The sequence below is a fragment of the Danio rerio genome, chromosome 16 (assembly GCF_049306965.1).
Source record: "Danio rerio strain Tuebingen ecotype United States chromosome 16, GRCz12tu, whole genome shotgun sequence".
Lineage (NCBI taxonomy): Eukaryota > Metazoa > Chordata > Actinopteri > Cypriniformes > Danionidae > Danio > Danio rerio.
Window position 1 is genome coordinate 44,934,160 of NC_133191.1, and position 22,047 is coordinate 44,956,206.

Here is a 22,047-nt window from a genome sequence, read left to right on the forward strand (position 1 = left end):
TGGAATTTCTAATTTACTTGATCCTAAAGATCTGAGTGATCTGTAATGTATTGAGGTCGTAGGCCATTTAGTGATTTATAGACACGTAATTTCACTTTAAAATCTATTCTGGATGTAACTGGGAGCCAGTGTAAAGACCTGAGGACAGGTGTAATGTGTTCTGATTTCCTGATCAGAATCCTGACAGAAGTGTTCTGGATTTAAAGAAATTCTTAGATGAAAACTGTTCTTGGTTATTTTTAAAGTTTATTTGGAACTTTGAGAGTTGGAAAACGTATACAGTCAACACATATTTAATGCCCATGGCTCTGGAGTTTTGACTATACTTTAAGGTCTTTTGAAGCAAAACATTATTACCTGGTATTGACACCCTTGGCAATCATCCTGAGTACATTCACATCTGTCAAGATTGCAACTTTCTTGATGTGTAATGACATGTTGAATGAAACAAGTGAGTCAAAGATTCATTGACAAAGACAGAACTATGCTGCCACCTGCTGGTTATAGTAAGATGAAATAAAATCAACTTAATGTAAATGTTTTTTAAAAATGACAAAATATTGGACATTTAAGGTTAGAAAATAAATAATATTTAGAAAAGGCTATGGAAATAAATTAAAATCATACATTCACCGGCCACTTTATTAGGTACACCTTACTAGTACTGGGTTGGACCCCCTTGTGCCTTCAGAACTGCTTTAATCCTTTGAGGCATAGATTTAACAAGGTACTGGAAATATTCCTCAAATATTTTGGTCCATATTGACATGATTGCTTCACACAGTTGCTGCTGATTTGTCGGCTGCACATCCATGATGCGAATCTCCCGTTCCCCCACATCCCAATGGTGCTCTATTGGATGGATTGAGTCTGGTGACTGTGGAGGCCATTCGAGTACAGTGAACTCATTGTCATGTTCAAGAAACCAGTCTGAGATGATTTGTGCTTCATGACATGGCGCGTTATTCTGCTGGAGGTAGCCATTAGAAGATGGGTACACTGTGGTCATAAAGGGATGGACATGGTCAGCAACAATACTCAGGTAGGCTGTGGTGTTGACACGATGCTTAATTGGTACTAATGGGCCCAAAGTGTGCTAAGAAAATATCCCCCACACCATTACACCACCACCATCAGCCTGAACCGTTGATACAAGGCAGGATGGATTCATGCTTTGAATGTCCGAATGAGCCTGTGTGAATTATAGCCTTAGTTTCATGTTCTTAGCTGACAGGAGTGGCATGCGGTGTGATTTTCTGCTGCTTTAACCATCCGCCTTAAGGTTGGACGTTTTGTGCATTTAGAGATGCTCTTCTGCACACCTCGGTTGTAACGAGTGATTATTTGAGTTACTGTTGCCTTTCTATCAGCTCGACCCCTGGCATCAACGAGGCATTTTCGCCCACAGAACTGCCTCTCACTGGATATTTTCTCCTTTTCGGAGCATTCTCTGTAAACCCTTGAGATAGATTGTGCATGAAAATCCCAGTAGATCAGCAGTTTCTGAAATACTCAGACCAGCCCATCTGGCACCAACAACCATGCCACGTTCAAAGTCACTCAAATCACCTTTCTTCCCCATTTTGATGCTCTGTTTGATCTGCAGCAGATCATGCTTAAATGCATTGAGTAGCAGCCATGTGATTGGCTGATTAGAAATTTGCGTTAACGAGCAGTTGGACAGGTGTATCTAATAAAGTGGCCAGTGAGTGTATATTGCTCAGTTCACCCAAAAGTGAAAACGTAATCACCTTTATTCTGTTAAAGACAAGAGAAGATATTTTGAAGAAAGCTGAAAACCAGTAACCATTGACTTCCATAGTAAGCAAAAAACAAATACTCTGGAAGTTGATGGTTTCCAGTTTTCTATGATGTATCTTCTATTGGGACTATCTTTTATTGAATTTTGGGTTTAATAGAACTTTTGAATTTAATAGCATCAAAAAGCTAAACAACAATACATTTCATATTATTTTAATATACGTTCTGTAGTTTTATGTGTTGCTTTCATTATAGTGTGATCCTTTTATTGTCCATACATTTATCAAACAAAATGTAACATTACAATTTAAAACTTAAAATGAAGTTAACCGTAAAATTATTAAGTCTACTGTAGTAAAATTAGACAAAAGAATGTATACAAAAGTCCCCTGAAAGTGATTAAAATAGCATGATATGTCCATATTCTATATTTAATCTGTGAAACACAAAGGAAGATGTTTAGTAGAATATGTGTTCATTGGTACAATCTGTTCGCATTAGCATACATTCGTAAACACACAGACGTTTCCTCCACTGCAGGCTAGTGTGTCAAACCTCAATGTAAATACGGGTGCTGAGTTTGGAGGAAGTCGTGGGAACGTAGGGCCCTTAGAACAGCTGTTTCCTAAAATAGAAACCTTACAAAAACACAGCAAAATTGCATAACGCCCCAGTGCCCTTAATAATAGGCAGTACTTTGGAACTACATGTACCCGGGGTGTCTCAGTCTGTCATTCATTATGACGCTAAAGGTCTTTAACCGCAATGTTCTAGTGTAAGATAAGGTGTTTGTTTGGAAAATTTGGACATTCGTGTGGATGAGCTTAAAGGAATGCAAAACAGAGTCATAAAATATGAAATGATTCATGTGGCCTGCCAGGAAAACAATGGGTTATTTACTGTGTGTGAGGTTTTTGCTGACAAAAGAATTAAAATATAGTTTTTATAGTTAATATAAGGACAGAACTTCTGGATAAGCGTGTTGTTAAAAGGATAGTTTACTCTATAATGAAAATGTACTCACTATTTAATCAGCCTTAAAGGGGTTTCTAAATCTTTATGAGTTTATTTTTTTCTGTTAAATATAAAATAAGATATTTTGAAGAAAGCTGGAAACCTGTAATCGTTGACATACATAGTAGGAAAAACCAATACCATATGGAAGTCAATGGTTATCCATTCCAGCGTCATTCAAAATACAATTTAGTGTTCAGGAGAAATAAACTCAGACAGGTTTGTGATGACAATTTAAAGAACACTAAATGCTAAAAAAATGTTCCCTTTTATGTGAACTATCCCTTTAAAAGATAAAAATGTTATGGATTTAAGTACCTGTTAGCTTCAAGCACGTAAGCAAAACTAAAGATATAACGTTTATATACACATTTACATTTACTCTGTTAAAATAGGTGTATTTTTAATTCAAATGCTTGTCTTCTTACACTGAAATAACGTCAGGCTAGCTGTAATGAGATCAAACGCAAGGTCTGTGTGCATTTGGTTGTGCTAATATTTATACTTTACTGCTCTTCTAGACAATTATTGCCTTTTCAAATCATTTTGTAAAGGAAGTACCTGGAATTTATTAGTTTTGAAAATGCCTTTATTGCTTTTGTCCATAGTGCAGTCTGTCAGGTGTTGTTTTGCTGGGCTGTAGTGTGATGTACAATACTGTTAAAGGGGTAGTTCACCAAATATATTCGAAATGTTAGAAACCTGAAAGCATTGACTTCCATGGCATGAAAAACAAATCCTATGGAAGTCAATGGTTACATGTTTTCAACATTATTCACAGTATCTTCTTTTATATTGTGTAAATGATTTTAAGAATTAAGAATTTGGGAGAACTTTCTCTTTAACAACTTTGCAGTTTGTAAGACTCGTTTTAATTAAATAATTCATTTTAAAGGAAATGAATGCTTTTATTCTGTTATTAAGTGCCAGATATTTACAATGTCCAATTTCTATTCCAAATACATGATGTTAATTTTATGGTTCTGTTCATCAATGGACCCTTAAAAAAGTTTTATAAGTTAAGTTTAAGCTTGCAGTTTGTAAGGTTTTCTTTATTAAATAATTTATTGTTAAAAAAATTATACTTTTTAAAAAACACTTTACATTTATGAATAGTGCCAGACATTTACAATGTTAAAAAGTAATTCCATTTTGACTGTTTTAATTAAAAAAACTCAAAAAATATATATTTTTTATAGTTAAAGTCAGAATTATTAGCCCCCCTGTTTATTTTTTTTCTCCAATTTCTGTTGAACGGAGAGATTCACATTTCAAACACATTTCAAACATAATAGTTTTAATTACTCATTTTTAATAACTGATTTATTTCATCTTTGCCAAGATGACAGTAAATAATGTTTTACTAGATATAATAGCTTAAAGGGGCTAATGATTTTGATCTTAAAAATGGTTCTTAATAAAATCCAAAACTGCTTTTATTCTAGCCGAAATAAAAAAAATAAGACTTTCTCCAGAAGAAAAAATATTATCAGACATACTGTCGAAATTTCCTTGCTCTGGTAAACCTCATTTGGGGAATATTTAAGAAAACAAACTAAATTCTAAGCGGGGCTAATTATTCTGACTTTAACTATACTGTATATAAAAATGCAAATAAATGAATAAATCCACAAATCCCTGCATAAATAACAATAAAGTAATAATTACGCAAATGTGTGTGTGTGTGTGTGTGTGTGTGTGTGTGTGTATATATATATATATATATATATATATATATATATTAATCTACAAACTCCTGCATAAATAAATATATAAATGTTAAAAAATAAAAATAATTATTTAATCGCACTAATAGTTATTTATATATTTATTTATGCAGGAATTTGCAGATTTATATACATTTGCGTATTTATTACTTTATTGTTTTATTTATGCAGAGATTTGTGGATTTATTTATTCATTTGCATTTTTATTTATTTATTGTTTTTGCAGGTTGCGTCCTCCATGCTATAGAACTCATAACACTACTGGCCAAATTAACTAAACATGCTTACCAGTTAATACCAGTACCAATATTAATACCAGGTGTTAAGCCTTTAAATTGCACTTTAAGCTAAATATTATAGTGTATCTTGCAAAACAACTAGTAAAATATTATATACTGTCATCATGGCAAAGACAAAAGAAGTGAGTTTTTAGAAATTAGTTATTAAAACTTTGCAAAATTTTTGAAAAAGAAAAAAATTCACAGAAGGGCTAATAATTTTGCCCTAAATATTTTTATTATTATTATTTATTTGTTCATTTAACGGTGTTGACCTTTAACCATAAACTTTAGAACAGTAATGTAAGGGTAATGCTTTTGAAATGTTTCAAATGAGGCACTACAGCTAAAGAAAAAAGAATCGAACTTATCATTGTACTTTTTATACATATTCTTGCCATTTAAAAGTGTCTTGATAAAGTATAGAATCAAGGCCACATCACCCCATCTTACTCTCTCCCTCTTTCTTGTGTTTTGTGCTCTGTATTTTTGTAGTTACCTGTCAGAGGATGACATTCTAGATCAGGAAAACCCCTTCGTGCAGTTGATCAGTGGTGTGGTGTGGCTGCTGAGAAAGGGTGAGATCTACATCAATGAAAGCATCCAGGCAGAATGTGACAAAACACAGGAGACCGGTAAGATTGAACAGGATCCCCTCAGAAGTGCGATTATATAATAAATGTTGTTTATCTACTTCTTAGTCCTGCTGCATTTAAGCACATTCATACTCAGAAGCTTAATAGTGAAGTATTGAATAGAATATTGTCAACTTTATGTTGTAGGAAATTTTAGGCACTTTGTGGATGTAATATCAGCCCGTACGGCAGTCGGTCATGATAAGGAGGGAAAACTGATCCTCTTCCACGTCGATGGTCAGACGGATGTACGAGGGTGAGAATGGACTTTGACCCTGAGCTGATTTCAGCTGTTTATCGCTGTAAACATTGATTCTTACCCAGAAAAAAAAGTCCAGAATGATCCTGTCCGAGATTTATTGCTCAAAAAGACAAATTAGAACACTTCTTTATGAATGTTTTCTTTTTAAATTTATCGATGATATTTTGAATTCAGTTTTTATACAGCACAACTTATTATTTTTAATTAAGATGAAATGTTTCTTAAGCAGCAAATCAGGAATTTTGTAATTAGTATTCAACGCTGAACACTAATGTAATGATGCTGACATTTTAACTTCCCTATCATCGGAATAAATTATTATTTTTTACTGTCATTTTGATTTAATATATTCAGCATGGGTGCAGCACAAGTTCAAATTAGTCAAAAGTTATCAGTACCTACAGTTGAAACCAGAAGTTTACATACACTGCACTGCCTTTTAGGTAAGTCAGGATTATCAAATTTGTTTCTGTTATGCTTAATAGCAAAATAATGAGAGAGATATTTTTTAGAAATTGTTATAACTTTTCTTAATAGTCAAGTTTACATCCAATAAGATTATTATGCCTCTGAAAAGGCTGAGATGATAGTGAAAACGTTTTGGAAGTTTCTGACTGGCTAGTTGACAACATTAGAGTTATTTGGAGGCACAGCTGTTGAATAGTATCTATGGAAAACCTCAAACACACGGCTTCCTTGTGTGACAACATGGGAAAATCAACAAGCCATAATCAACAGAAAAGCCTGATTACAAATTGCTAAATTACACTGGGTAAAAGAATAATTTTTGGAGACATGTCCTGTGATCTGATGGAACTAAGATTGAACTGTTTGGCCATAATGACCAGTGTTACAATTGGAGGACAAAGGAGAAAGCTTACAAGCCTAGGATCACCATCCCAACTGTGAAGTATGGGGGCGGCAGCATCATGTTGTTGGGCTGTTTTGCTGCAGGAGGGAATGGTCCACTTCACAGCATAGATGGCATCATGAAGAAAGAACATTATGTAGAAATACTGAAGCAACATCTCAAGACATCAGCCAGGAAATTAAACCTTAGCCACAAATGGGTCTTCCAAACAGACCATGACCCTAAGCATACTGCCAAATTAGTAAAAATGTGCTTTAAGGACAACAGAGTGAATTTTTTTGGGTGGCCATCACAAAGCTCTGAACTAAATCCTATAAAAAATTTGTGGGCAGAGTTGAAAAAGCTTGTGCGAGCAAGACAGCCAACAAATCTGACTCCATTACACCAATTCTGTCAGGAGGAATGGGCCAAAATTCCTTCAAACTATTGTGAGAAGCTTGTGGAAGGATACCCAAAACATTTATACAGTTTAAAAGAAAATATAAACCTAAAATAGTAAACGTTTAATACGATTTACCCTCAGACATTTTTTTTTTTACAAATGGTTATGTTCCTTTTGTGCATGTAAACTTTTGGTTTCAACTGTAGGTACTGGTTTTGATAATAATAAAAATTTTAGGACAGACTAACAAAGTCCTTATTGTCAGTGGAAATTAGCTAAGATATATATTAATAGGACTCTAATGGTTGGTCTTTAAAAGGCTTATGTAGAATCAATTTGAGCCTTTTCACTGATTTGTTGCTTTGCTTTTTTATAATAGAAGAACTCACGGTTTAAGGTTTTAAATAACTGCAGCAAAGTATTAGGGGTGAAAGTGCCTGGGTTATCCATGTTTTATGAAATTCAGGTGTTAAAGAATGCATCCTCTTTTGATTAATTTCAAACCTTTCCCACAGGATCTCAGTGTAAGGTCCCTTTGGCAAGGCCAACAGATTTAAATTTTCATTTGTTCCTTGTGCTATTGATTTGCTGACTTTTAATGAGTAGCCGCTGTTTTTAGTTCTATTAATGTAGTGTAATGTTTATCTTAAGTGTGGTGTGGTATATACAGTTGAAGTCAGAATTATTAGCCCCTCTGTTTATTTTTTTCCCCAATTTCTGTTTAACAGAGAGCAGATTTTTTCAACACATTTCTAAACATTATAGTTTTAATAACTCATTTCTAATATCTGATTTCTTTTATCTTTGCCATTTTGATATTAAATAATATTTTACTAGATATATTTCAAGACACTTCTATACAGCTTAAAGTGACATTTAAAGGCTTAACTTGGTTAAATAGGTTAACTAGGCAGGATATGGTAATTAGGCAAGTTGTTGTATAATGATGGTTTGTTCTGTAGACTATCAAAAAATATATAGCTTGAAGGGGCTAATGATTTTGTCCTTAAAATAGTGTGTAAAAAATTCAAAACTGCTTTAATTTTAGCCAAAATAAAATTAATAAGACTTTCTCCAGAAGGAAGAATATGATCAGACATACAGTGAAAATTCACTGGCTTTGTTAAACATCATTTGGGAAATATTTGAAAAAAAGAAAGAAAGAAAAAAAATTAAAAGCGGGGCTAATAATTCTGACTTCAATTGTGTGTTGTAGATCTATTATGCTGCAGAATAAATCACCCCAAAATGGCACAATAAAATTTCAAAAATCACTTTATGTCAATTAATACATTAACAATACAATAAACAGGAACAACCTACAAAAAAATCCATTAGTTAATGCATAATATTAAACGAAAACAAGCTTTTTTGTTTATTGCACTATTAATCTTTAACTTTATTTAATTAAAGTACAACTAGTTAATGCATGAACTAGCATAATATTAAATGATAAAGAACTTTACATTTGTTGCACTATTAATCTTTGTTCACTTGATTTAAATAAAATCAAACTATTCATTGTTGATTCATGTCAGCCCAGGGTCCGTTTATTAACATTAACATATACAGATTTTAATTTGCCAATGTATTTGTTCAGAAATTAGTTAACTAAAAACTAAACCATAAAAGGTTTACCAAAACTATTTTAAATTAAAGCTCACTTGTTATCCCACTTTAATTAAACATACATAATATCTTTAAATAAAATACTTTTATTATGAATCACTAATTAGCATATCAATCATGTTTGTGTATTCATGGATGAAGCATCTCATTTATGAATTCTCCATTTTTGCAGCTTAGTTTTCATGACTTTCAGCTTTGTTTAAAAAATATATAATGGTCTGGGCGCATCTGCAGTTCTGGTACAGTTGAATTTTTAGAGTTGTGTGCTTTACACGGGTTTAGTAAAGCACTGTCTTTGCAGGATGAACCTCTGGCAGGTGGCAAAGTTTCTAAAGGATCAGAATGTCATGAACGCTATTAATCTGGATGGAGGCGGATCAGCTACTTATGTCCTCAACGGATCCCTGGCTAGCTACCCTTCAGACCACTGGTGTGTAAATACAACAGCCAAAATATACATAAATGAGCTACAATATGCACCTAATATTTCTGTATTAATTCCAGCAACCCTTCAAAGTGGCGCTGCCCGCGGGCCATATCCACTGTGCTGTGTATTCACGAGAGACTGTGCCAGCCTGAGGACTGCAGTGGGCATGGGCGATGTGTGGAGGGCCAGTGTGTGTGTCAGCATGGCTGGAGCACGCCTGGATGTGCCAATCTTACATGCCAGGCTGAATGTGGAGAACACGGGATCTGTACTGAGAGTGAGTCACACTGTCTATTGGACTAATATTACATTATGGGACATTATGGTAACACTTTGCTTGAAGCCTTTAATGTAACAGTTTATACCACATGATGTTAAATGCTTGATTCAGATTGGCTGAACATTTATAGGGCATGCAGTTATTTTCAGAGAAACACATAGCTTTATGATTTCCAGGAAGGTCATGACAGCACTATTTCTCTATCATGACGTTGAATGATTTAAGTTATTTAATTCAAAAAATAAAATATGTTATTAATAAAAAAATTATTAATATTATATTTAAATTATAAAAATATATAATATTTTTTCTATTTTGTTTGGTTTATTTTAATTTTATTTCTATTTTTTAAGTATTTTATTTCTTATTTTAAAATTAAATTTAACAAAAATAAATTTAATAAAATTAATTCTTAGTATGATATTTATTAGGAGCTATTTCTACAACAACTGAAATACAACATGTGAACAATGCCTTCAAAATGTGACTCCAACTCGGGTATACATTATTATATAATAATTAAATGGCTCATTGTCAGTTAGTCCTTATATTCTGTAATTATTCTGTATTTTTATGACCATAAAATACAATTAAATAATAATTCTAGCTATTGATAAACTAGATTATGATAATTAATACAATAAATTCCCTGTTGCATTATGAAAATAACACATTATTATTGCACTAATATTACATTATGGGACATTACAGTAACACTTCGATTGAAGTCTTTAATATAACAGTTTATACTACAGGCGGTTGAGAAAAAATTAACAGCTATTTCCAAGCAGGTCATGACAGCATTGCAGTTCTTTATCATGATGCTGAAGGATTCAAATTATTTAATTCATAAAATAAAATAAAATAAAATAAAATAATGTTATAATTATTAAAATTATTAATACATATATTTATAGTTTTATTTCATTTTATTACTGTTCTATTCTGTTTTGTTTTTTGACTTCTTTTATATTATAATTATTTAATTTTATTTACTAAAATATAATGCATTTGAATGTCGCATTGATGCAAATGTACTCTGGTAATTAAATGGCTCGTTGTCAGCTACTCCTTACATACTTAAAGCAATTATAGCGTCGTATGATTTAAGTTATTTAATTCACAAAAATAAAATGTATATAAATTTGTTTTTAGATGTTAACATTACATAAAAATATATATAAATATGTTTCTGTTTTGTTGTATTTTATTTCTATTTTTATAGCTTTATTTCTTTTCCTTTGTGTTCTATTCTGTTTTATAAATTAAATTAAATTTAATTAAATATAATTTGCCTTTCAGCCACAACCCATCTCTGGGAAACTAATTCAATTTAATTCAAATTAATTTTATTTCATTTAATCTAATGCATTGTAATTTAATTTAATTTAATTTAGTTTAATTTAAACTGGGTGCTCCGGTCTCCCCCACAAGTCCAAAGACATGTGCTATAGTTGAATTGGGTAGGCTAAATTGTCTGTAGTGTATGAGTGAAAATGAGCGTGTATGAATGTTTGCCTGTGCAGGTTGTAGCTGGAAGGGCATCCACTGCGTAAAACATATGCTGGATAAGTTGGCGGTTCATTCCGCTGTGGGGACCCCTGATTAAAATAGGGACTAAGCTGAAAATAAATGAATGAATGAATAAATGGCTTGTGGTCAGTTATTCCTTATATATGTAATGTTTTGACCATGAAATTGCCAGCTATTTTCAGAGAAATAATCAGGAATATAATGTGAGCTAACACTGCTTCTGTTAAAGTGAATAAAAGCAGATTGTTGTACTGTTTGTTGTTTTGTAACTCTCCTATCTCTCTATCTTTCTCTCCTATACTTGATTTCTTGAACAGACGGGTGTGTTTGCGATGCTGGATGGATGGGTTTATACTGCAGCCAAGGTAAAGACTACATCAGCTTGGCTGTCATACTGGTTCAGACTATCAAATAAAGCTGACCGGCTATTTGCTGTTAGACTCTTATATAAGAGTTCTGTTGGTTGCAACATATCTGCTACAGTCAGCAATGGTCGTATATTGATTTTGGACCAGTAAGTTCATCTGAAGTGCCGTCATACTTCTACGTTGAACTGTCTGTGTGTATGTTTGCAGTATGCACAGCAGGTTTGTATGGCGATGGCTGCAATCAGACATGCACATGCGCAAATGGAGGCTCATGTGATCCTGTCCACGGCCGGTGCACCTGTCCTGCTGGCTTCCATGGAGACTCCTGTGAGCGGGGTGTGCAGTCTAATCTCTAATGTACTAAATTGGTGTAAATGGAGTCAAAACTTTGCAGACTTGACCTGAGAGTTACCTTACATGTTATAACAAACCATAAAAAGATGTTTTTAATTTTGCAGCAGATAATCTCACTATGCTCTCTTTGCGTTTCCAGAATGCCCCATTGGATTCTATGGGCTGAATTGTAAGCAGCTTTGCCAGTGCCAGGACATGTGCCCATGTGACGCCGCCACTGGAAGCTGCAACACCACATACCAGGGAGAGAGAAACATCAGCCTTCACAGAGGTATGATCCAGCTCCTATTAGCACTCACACGACATGCAAACAACACATTCCTGGTGTGACGTCTCTATAGATCAGTGGTAATGTTCACACTTTCTCAGCACATAACTCTCTCTACTTATAGCTTCAGCCATCAGCATTCCTCATTGTCCTTCTATATGTGTGCGTCTGTCCAAACCTCTCTACTGTTGAACATGGCACGCAACTTGACTGAAATATGAGCCTTCTTTCACTGAGCCATGATTTGCTGGAGCTGATTTTCACAAGTGCTGTTCATTTCATTCATCCATTTAATGCAGTAAAAGTGTTTTTAAATAAAGAATTGATTTATAGTTGAAAATAAGTATTGAACACGTCACCATTTTTGTCAGAAAACATTTTTCTAAAGGTGCTGTTGACTTGAATTTTCACCAGATGTTGATGACAACCAAAGAAATCCAAATATGCAGAGAAAACCAATCTAATTAGGTTACAAATGAAGTTATGTGTAGTAAAATGAAATGATGCAGGGAAAAAGTATTGAACAAATGAAGAAAGGGAGGTGTAGAAAGTCAGTGAATGTCCAGACAGCAGCCGAAATCTCTTAGAATTTCTTCAGCAACCATCTGCCATTCCTCAGTGTAAATTAATATGTAAATGAAAGTTGCTTCAGTACAACATCTACATTATCAGGATGATGAAGATGAAACCTGAGTGGACATTTCAGCAAGATAATGATCTGAAACACATCAAAGGAAACACTCAAATGCTTTCAGAGAAAGAAAATCAAGCTGTAGAATGGCCCAGCCAATCACCTGACTTGGATCCAATAGAAAATACTAAATAAAAGTCAGATTTGATAGACGAGATCCACAGAACCATCTAGACCAAAAAAACTCACATTTGACCAATGCATGTAACTTCATTCTCCATATGAGAGGTGTCTTGAAGCTGCCATCATTAAAAAGCCTTTTATATAAAGCAGGGGTGCTCAAACTTTTTTTTCTGAAGGGCCACAAACCAAGCTTGATTGAGGCTAGTGGGTCGAATGGTATTTATAGTTAGCATGGGTAATTTCCAAATTTTTTTTTTTCATAATGTTTAAAAATGACTATAAATCATTGCTTTATATTAACTAATACAGAATTGTATATAATTTTATAATGAACTTATTACATTAAAAAATAAAACCTCATTCATAACAGAATTACGCTAGTTTTTGCCTTGATTTGCTCGCCTGTCGAGTGGCAGTATTTACACTTTTTTTTTTTATCTGATTAATTTACAACATTTAATTCTAACATTTAAATACAGTTTGCTTATTTTGTAGCTCAGCAATAAAACAAACAAAAAAAGGATAAGTCAAATTAGAAATAACGATCTCTGCATGTGTTAAAATCATTTGTCCCCAACCCTTTTCATCATTTTCACTGTCAGATGGGATGGTGGGCAAAATCAAAAGGTTACAATGGGCCAACTTTAGCCCTACTCTAAGCATCTTTGATATAAAGTATGAAATTCATTTCAGTAGTTCAGTACTTTCTCCTTGTGTCATTTCATTGTTATTACACAATTCATTTTTCAGTTATTTTTTGTTTTATATTTATGTTTGTATTGCTTGTGTTTTTACCAAAATCTGTTTCAATTCCATGTCAACAGCTCCTTTATATATAAATATCATTCCCAGGAAAAAACATGACGTGTTCAATACTTATTTTCCCGGCTGTATGTGTTTGTGTAAAAAACTATTAAAAATTGGTTAAAGCAACATAAAAACATTTGTTCTCTTGACTTTTTGTCTTTACATTTTTTTAGTGTGTAAACTAATGGGGATTTCTGCAATTGTAATAACTCATCAAATTGTTATAATAGGCATTTACAAAGCGCTGTAATACTTTAAAAAATCATGAGTGCAATATATATATATATATATATATATATATATATATATATATATATATATTACTAAAAAGTAGTAATACATAAATATTGTATTAATTCAAATGAGTAGTGGCTTAGACCTGACAACAGCATTTCTTCTGTCACAATTTATTAAGCGAATATTATTGTCATTCTTGGTTAAAAATAACAAAAGTGTTTCATGATTTCAGAGGTTTATATCAATTTTTAGGCTAAACTATGTTTTACAGAGTGTCCACAAGGTTTTAAAATGTCATAAATCGTCTCAAATTTCAAAAACAAAATTTTAGGCCTTTAGTCTTAAATTCGCTGAAATATTGGGTTGTAGATCTTAAATAATTGTAAACATGTTTTTGTTTTCCAATGTCTATGTACCCAACACGCATGCAATCACCAACAATCCATCTCTATTAAACTTTTAACCAAACTCTATTTATAACTCTATTTACAATATGGTTTCATAATCATCTATACAATAACATTTGTTTAAAAGTCCTCTGTTTCACATTTAATATTCCATTTTTCTAGTAACTGTCACAATACATTGGAAAAAAACTGTCACAGCTTCCAGTTCATGTGGACTTTAACTGCCATTGTTTTAATTTTGTAAAAATGGAAATGTTGCTTTATTCTAAAAAATCAATATCGCATAAATAATTAATGAAACGCAAGCTCTTTTTTTATATACTTTTTAATATTTCTAAATTTCCATCGCTGTCTATTCACAGTCACAAATTCAACTACCCTACTGAGACTTGCATGCTCACACATACTCGCACACACATTGTCAAACGGTGTGTGATAAACAAAGCTGCCGGCTGTTTGCAGAAGAGCTGCTGAGAAAAGAGACCCTGCAGAATCACAGTCTACGCAGCAGCCCTTCATGTTGCTGATGACCTCTGTGACAGAGAAGCTATTTGTGTTAAAAAGAAAAAAAAAAAAACTGTCAGCTCATTTTGTCCCAACTCTCTGACCTCTGTCATTTAACGTGAGAAGAAGATGCATCCCCAAGCTTCCCTGCAGAAGAATAATAAAGCCCAAACCCCCTGTGCTCTGCAGTTCAGCATCAGCCCTTCGCTTGACACCTCGGGCTCATTATGATCCAAATCTGCCATCTGCTGAGCACGTGAGGAGCTTTCTGCTCATCTCTGCCTGTCTTCGGTATGACAGCCTCCTCAATTATTCCCTTCACGTGAAGGATTTCATAGCAGGAGAATATTCAGTTTATTCTTTCCTTGATCTATTGAAACAATGTGAAAACTGTAATGTTCTGAACTCCAAATGTCATCCCAAAAGACCATATTTTGCAACTTGTAACTGGAAAAATAAATTTACTTTAACAAGGTTCATTTTTCAGATATGAAAAATGTCCAATTCCAAAACGTTTTTTTAGGAAACACAAGTTAAATGAAATCGTCTACACTGTTGTATGTCCTATTTGAAAATCTAAATTGATTAAATTGATTAAGGACAGTTACAATTGATTTTCAACAGCATAATCCTCCGAAACCACATACTAGGAAATTTGGCCAAAAATATGGAGGATGATCAATGTTGTCAGGTGACTCTTCTAATTTGCGTTCTGTTCTGCACTGAAAAAATGTAAACAATAACGATGATCCAAATGTATTTCCTGTTTTATATTTTTAAATTTCATAGCTTCCAAAAATCCAAAAAGGCCTTCATATTGATAAATAATGTTATGACTGCTGTATAAATGTTAAGTTACTGCCTTTTGTTACAAAAATGAAACTGTTTGACAACAAGCAGGAAGTGTTCATGGGCCAATGACATCACCACATTGAAATGGTCTATATACTGTATATATACAGTGCATCCGGAAAGTATTCATAGCGCTTCACTTCTTCCACATTTTCTATGTTACAGCCTTATTCTAAAATGGATTAAATTTATTTATTTCTTCAAAATTCTGCACACAATACCCCATAATGACAATATAAAAAAAGAGAGTTTTTGAAATTGTTGCAAGTTTATTTAAAATAAAAAACCTGAAACATCACATGTACATAAGTATTCACAGCCTTTGCTCTATACTTTGTTGACGCATCTTTGGCAGCAATTACAGCCTCAAGTGTTTTTGAATATAATGACACAAGCTTGGCACACCTGTCTGACATTTTTTGCCCATTCCTCTCTGCAGTACCTCTCAAGCTCTATCAGGTTGGATACGGAGTGATGGTGTACAGCCTTTTTTAGATCTCTCCAGAGATGTTGAATAGGATTTAGTTCTGGGCTCTGGCTGGGCCACTCAAGGACATTGACCGAGTTGTTGTGAAGCCACTCCATTGATATTTTGGCAGTGTGCTTTGGGTCATTGTCCTGCTGGAAGATGAACCGTCGCCCCAGTCTGAAGTCAAGAGTACTCTGAAGCAGGTTTTCATTCAGGATGTCTCTGTACATTGCTGCATTCATCTTTCCCTCTATCCTGACTAGTCTTCCAGTTCTTGCTGCTGAAAAACATCCATACAGCATGATGCTTCCACCACCATGCTTCACTGTAGGGATGGTATTAGCCTGGTGATGAGCGGTGCCTGGCTTTCTCCTAACGTAACACCTGGCATTCACTCCAAAGAGTTCAAATTTATTCTCATCAGACCAGAGAATTTTCTTTCTTATGGTCTGAGAGTCCCTCAGATGCCTTTTGGCAAATTCCAGTCGGGGGGTGGCTTCTGTCTAGCCACTCTACCATACAGGCCTGATTGGTGGATTGCCGCACAGATGGTTGTCATTCTGTAAGGTTCTCCTCTCTCTACAGAGGAATGCTGGAGCTTAGACAGAGTGACCGTAAGGCTATTGATCACCTCCCTCACTAAGGCCCTTCTCCCCCCAATCACTCAGATTAGATGGTCGGCCAGCTCTAGGAAGAGTCTTGGTGGTTCCAAACATCCTCCACTTACGCATGATGGAGGCCACTGTGCTCATTGGAACTTTCAGAGCAGCAGAAATTTTTCTGTAACTTTCCCCAGCCTTGTGCCTCGAGACAATCCTGAATACTTATGTACATGTGATTTTTCAGGTTTTTTTTCTTTTTTTTTTTTTTATAAATTTGCAACAATTTCAAAAAGTATTTTTTTCACATTGTCATTATGGGGTATTGTGTGTAATAATAAATAAATAAATGTAATCCATTTCGAAATAAAGCTGTAACATTAAAAATTGTGGAACAAGTGAAGCACTATCAATACTTTCAAGATGCACTGTTTATATAATATGGATATGTGTGTACAACTTTTTTTTTTTTTGTCAGTGCTCTACTTTTGTGATGGGCTCGTGTATTGAATATAAGAGCACACAACCTCTGATAGGTGAAGTTTGTCTCTCTCTCATTGGTTATTGGATGCATGCTATCAGAAACAGCCCAATTAGGAGTTGTAAATATAAAACATGCTTTGCGATTTTGAATAAGGTAGGCTCTGACTTTACAGAGTAGCAAAATAATCTTAATGACACCCCATGATTGAGGATTTTACAGAAGAAAAAAAAGATGGTTTGACTTAAGCCATGCACTCTGATCATTGGGGCATTCCCAAAACTGTCACTCTATTTACATGCAACAATATAAATATATATATATATATATATATATATATATATATATATATATATATATATATATATATATATATATATATATATATATATATATATATATATATATATATATATACTTTAATCTATACATACACTGTAAAAAATTTCTGTAATTTCTTTACAGTGGCACTGGGGTGCTGGAGATAAAATGTAAAATAATGGCCAATAAATTACAGAAATTTACCTTTGAATAATGGACATTTAATTATAGAAATTTCTTTACAATTTACAGGGTTTTTTTTGGCACCCCAGCTGCTGAAAAAAATTTTAAATTACAGATTTTTTATCTTAATTTATCTTGATGTGTCTTTACAATATAGTTAATTAGAAAATTCACTATTTATTCACTCTGCTATAACAAAATCTTTGGCTATAATTCGAATGCTGTATGGCCTTCTTCGTTGGACTACAATTTTTTTTTAAAAGCTATGCTTTTTGGGACACCAAAAAGGCTGGGTTGTTTAAACACAACATTGAGTCAAATTTGAACTAAAACAAGACTATCAAGTCCAGATCACTAAAGACAGGCAAACTAACTTGCAGTTGCGACACAACAGTGTTGCCGTATTTACTTCAGAGAAGAATGTACATGGATTGTCTTTTGTATTTTTCACCATTTTTTCCCTGGTGAGCTGCAGTGAACTGTGATGCTAGACTTTAACGTATGCATAGTCATGCACAGACTAACATCCAGAACATTTGGAAGATACAGGTATATTCTGGTATCATTCTGTGATACTTTCACTTCTTTTTAATAATGCTGGTTACCATTTAGAATTATTATTAAGAATGATATGAGCAGGGCTAAACCTGTTCTATTGACTCTGTGTCAGTGTCCAATATGAATAATGAATAATTTAGTTGTTTCAATGGGAATCCACATGATCATGGCATGATGATTTCTCTGTACACATTGTGTAAACTAGCAGCTCATCAGGATTTACACATTGAGCAATTATTAAAGCCGCCTGTTCTGCATGTGACTTCTGTGTCAGCTAAACTTTAAATGTTGCAACTTTTTATTTTTATTTTTTTTAAATGCATTTTGATAAAGTGCTTGTACCTTTATGTCTAAAGCCACAATTGGGTCAAAACATTTCGATTTCATGGACAGTACTGATTTAATATTTTCTGCTTTGTTTCCACAGTTTCATGTGAAGTTAGGAAAAGGGTGAAAGGAGAAATATGCTCATGAGGCAGAGTGTTTGTCGTAACAGGGCATTTAATTAAAAAAAAGGAGAAAAAAAACATTGTTTTGTTCTCATATCTTTCAGCTGGTCACTGCTTGGCTACCCAGATGTGGAGGGAATGGAGACAAGAGGAGGAAGCTCAGGCTCCCAGACCCTATTTATCAGAGTAAGTGTTCAGTAAAACACACACACACACACACACACACACACACACACACACACACACACACACACACACACACACACACACACACACAAACACCAGTCAATATATGCCCCTTTGCTTCTACTTTAGATATAAAGTCTTCACTTCTTTACACATTTTATTAATTTATACAGTGCTTTCCTATACAAAAATTAGGTGTTTGGTCATGGGATTTTTTGTTTTATAGATTTTTAAAAGTGTAGCATTCAGTTATGTCAAAACAATATAATAAAAAATGTTGTTCTTTAAGCATTAAAAGTGTGAATGCTCAAAAATCTGAGCATAAAAAACCTTCTTAAATTGTTAAAGTGTAACAACACATTAAATATTATATTGGATGTCATCAAATGGTTTGTTATTTATATCAAAAAATATCTTTAAACAAACTTTAGAGCTGTGCTTATTTAAACTTATGCAATTTATTTTTTAAATAAAACATTAGAAAAAATAAAACACACACTTTATTTGCATTTTATAGCCGTTTTATTCTACTAAATTCCCTTTTGGTCAATTTTATTAGATGGAGACCAGAATGCGACATCTAATCTTTCACCCACATTTTAATCAATGTGAAGTATTGAGTTGTGGTCTGAGGGCAGTTGGCATTAAAGAAACAAATCAATTGTGTTTGCGTTCAGTTGAGATTAGCGAGCATGCTTAAATCACTACGACTGATAAAGTTTAACATCAATTATAGCTTATATCTTGTTGGTTTTTTTGTATATCTTAAAGCAGAGATGCCCAAACTAAGGCCTGTGGGCCAAAGTTGGCTCAAGGTAACCTTTGATTTCCATCTGAGAAGAGAGGGAGAATGTTGGGGCAAATGCAGACATTGAATAAACAGAGATTGTCATTTGTTATTTTAACATTACCTTTTTTTTGTTTGTTTGTTTGTTTTAATCGTTAGGCTACAAAAAAAAAAAAGCAAACTGAAATGAAACCTGTCAATTAAATGTTGTGGATGAATCAGATTTTTAAAAGTGTAAACACTGTCAATCAAAAGATGATCCATGAGCAAATCAGAGAAAAGGCTGGTGCATCTTAACTTGTGTATTCAGCATGGAACGCAAGTGTGTTATAAATGGGATTATGTTTTAATTGTAGTACGTTCTGTTAAACAAAGTTGTGTAAATTAACTAGTTGCTTTACTTTTACTTTCCCTTGTGTACATTTTTTGTGCAGTATAGGTACTTTTGCTCCATACTTTCCTTCAACTTGCAGTCACTACTTTATTTTTCTTATCTATCGGGATTAGAAAAATCAGTCCTGTGATTCCTGTCCAATCAAATCTCACATAGAAAGTAATTCGCATCATAATGAAATTTCTCGCAGCAAACTGTTTGGAAGCATTAAAAGTGTCCAAGAAAATGTCCAAAATTTTTACACACATTGAATCAGAGACTGTTTAGTTGCATGTCACTGATGAGAATAGAACGGATGTTTACTGTATGATGTGTGAAATCGCCTTAAACACCCAGCAGGCACAAGACGTCAACATAACGTCAGATTGGCATTGTGCCTCAACCTGGAGATGTAGCATTTTGTTTGGTAATGAAAATCTGTTAACATCAGAACTCAATGTCAGGCTAATGCCATTGTCCAATGTTCAACCTAAAAATCAACTAAATATTAACGTCTAATGATCTCACAGCTTGGCATTGTGTGGACGTTACCACTATGACGTTTATCAAACATTGAATTTTGGCTGCCATACCTAACGAATAAATGTCAGTGTTTGACGTCAGTATGGCGTATGTTGGCTAAACGTTGGATTTTGGTCACTTATTAATACAACCTAAAATCAACCAAATATCAAAGCCATTTGACGTTGTTGTTGGTGATCAAAAAAAGATTGTCCTTAGACGCTGGCTAGGCATTGAATTTTGGTCACCACCTGACGTCACAACCCAAATCTAACCTAATATTAACATCTTAAGACGTTATGTGCCTGATGGGCAATAAATAAATGCACTAAGTTTACGCACATCCACAAATTACTTGTAAACGCATCAGCTTTTACGAGCATAATACTCACCATTCATTACTCTTGAGTACTTTTGAATGGTCTGCTTTTTACTCATACTTTGAGTAATATTTACAACAGATACTTTTACTCTACTTTCACTACATTTTTAGGCAAGTAATGGTACTTTTACTTGAGTATAATTTTTTTTGTATGCTCTCCACCACTGGTTAAACATCATTTGGGAAAAATGAAAAAGAAAAAAAATTAAATGGGAGGCTGATAATTCTGACTATATACAATAATTCTGATATATATATATATACTGTATTATTAATACAATTAAATAAATGTTCTATATATTTTAAATATTAATAAAATAGATTATTACCATGGCAACTTTAATGTAAGGGTGCTTTCACACCTGTGAATCGATTCAGTTGTTCCGAAACAGAGATTACAAATGTTACATTGTTGCTCTTTGCTCTTGGAGCGGTTCGCTTTCACATTGCAAAGTTTCTAATCGGACCAAAAGAGCTAAAACAAGTCACGTGTGAGTAAACTCTCCTCACATTGGTCAGAGTGTCAGGGTTTATTTTGCAGCGTCCCGCTCAGCTGTCAGGAGAGGTGGTGGTTTGATAGTGATTGACAGGGTGCGCGCGCGCGATGTGTCTAAGGAGAGATGTGGTGGGGAGGGGTGAGAAGGGTGCGCGACGTAGCCTATTTGAGGACCGGGAGGGAGACGCGAGATTACCGGGAGATCATCACTCGTTTGCGGGCATCCAGAGACTCGCGAAACTTCCCGCCCTACTCGTAATTCTCTCTTCATATAGCCGTAAGCCTATTACATATCCATAAAACACTGTGATATAACCGCGCTCGGATCGGATCGCTTTCTCACTGTAATCGAACCGCTCCAGGGTTCGTTTCAATCGAGCCGAGACCGCCTCATTCAAGCGATCTCGGAGCGATTACTTTGGCGCGGAACAGAGCGCGATTGCCCTGATCACATATGCCAAACGAACCACGCTAACTGGGCAATCGAGACACGTTCCGAAACAAAAGTGAAGGTGTGAAAGCACCCTAATATTTTGGTTTATTTACCTTCAGCCCTGCACGCTCAATCATGTTTGGTTTTTGGCTTTTCACAAGAAAAAGTTTGGGAACCCCTGCCTTAAAGTAACAGACATGGGGCCTAAAAATATCTTATCTCAACCAACTTGTCATTTAAACCATTCCCTATCTGCATGTTTGAACTAACTCGATTATTGCCATGGAGAAAAAAAAATCACTCTGACAAATTCCAGGCCTGTGTTTAGCAGAACAGGCTTTCTGACAAGTCTGAACCAAGTGCCCCGACTGTACTGGTAAACAACTCAGCGGCAACAG

The 22,047-nt window shown here is 34.2% G+C and overlaps 1 protein-coding gene across 3 annotated transcripts in view; it reads left to right on the plus strand.

Moving 5' to 3' along the window:
• Window positions 1-22,047, plus strand: part of nagpa (N-acetylglucosamine-1-phosphodiester alpha-N-acetylglucosaminidase) — a 33,600-nt gene that overhangs the window by 9,602 nt on the left and 1,951 nt on the right. For 2 of the 3 annotated variants that reach the window (NM_001109715.2, XM_073925225.1), the window contains 8 exon segments: window positions 5,276-5,415; window positions 5,563-5,671; window positions 8,861-8,989; window positions 9,064-9,263; window positions 11,117-11,164; window positions 11,375-11,503; window positions 11,661-11,792; window positions 18,575-18,656. In NM_001109715.2, coding sequence (NP_001103185.2) covers window positions 5,276-5,415; window positions 5,563-5,671; window positions 8,861-8,989; window positions 9,064-9,263; window positions 11,117-11,164; window positions 11,375-11,503; window positions 11,661-11,792; window positions 18,575-18,656 — 969 coding nt within the window. 3 annotated transcript variants of the gene reach the window in all.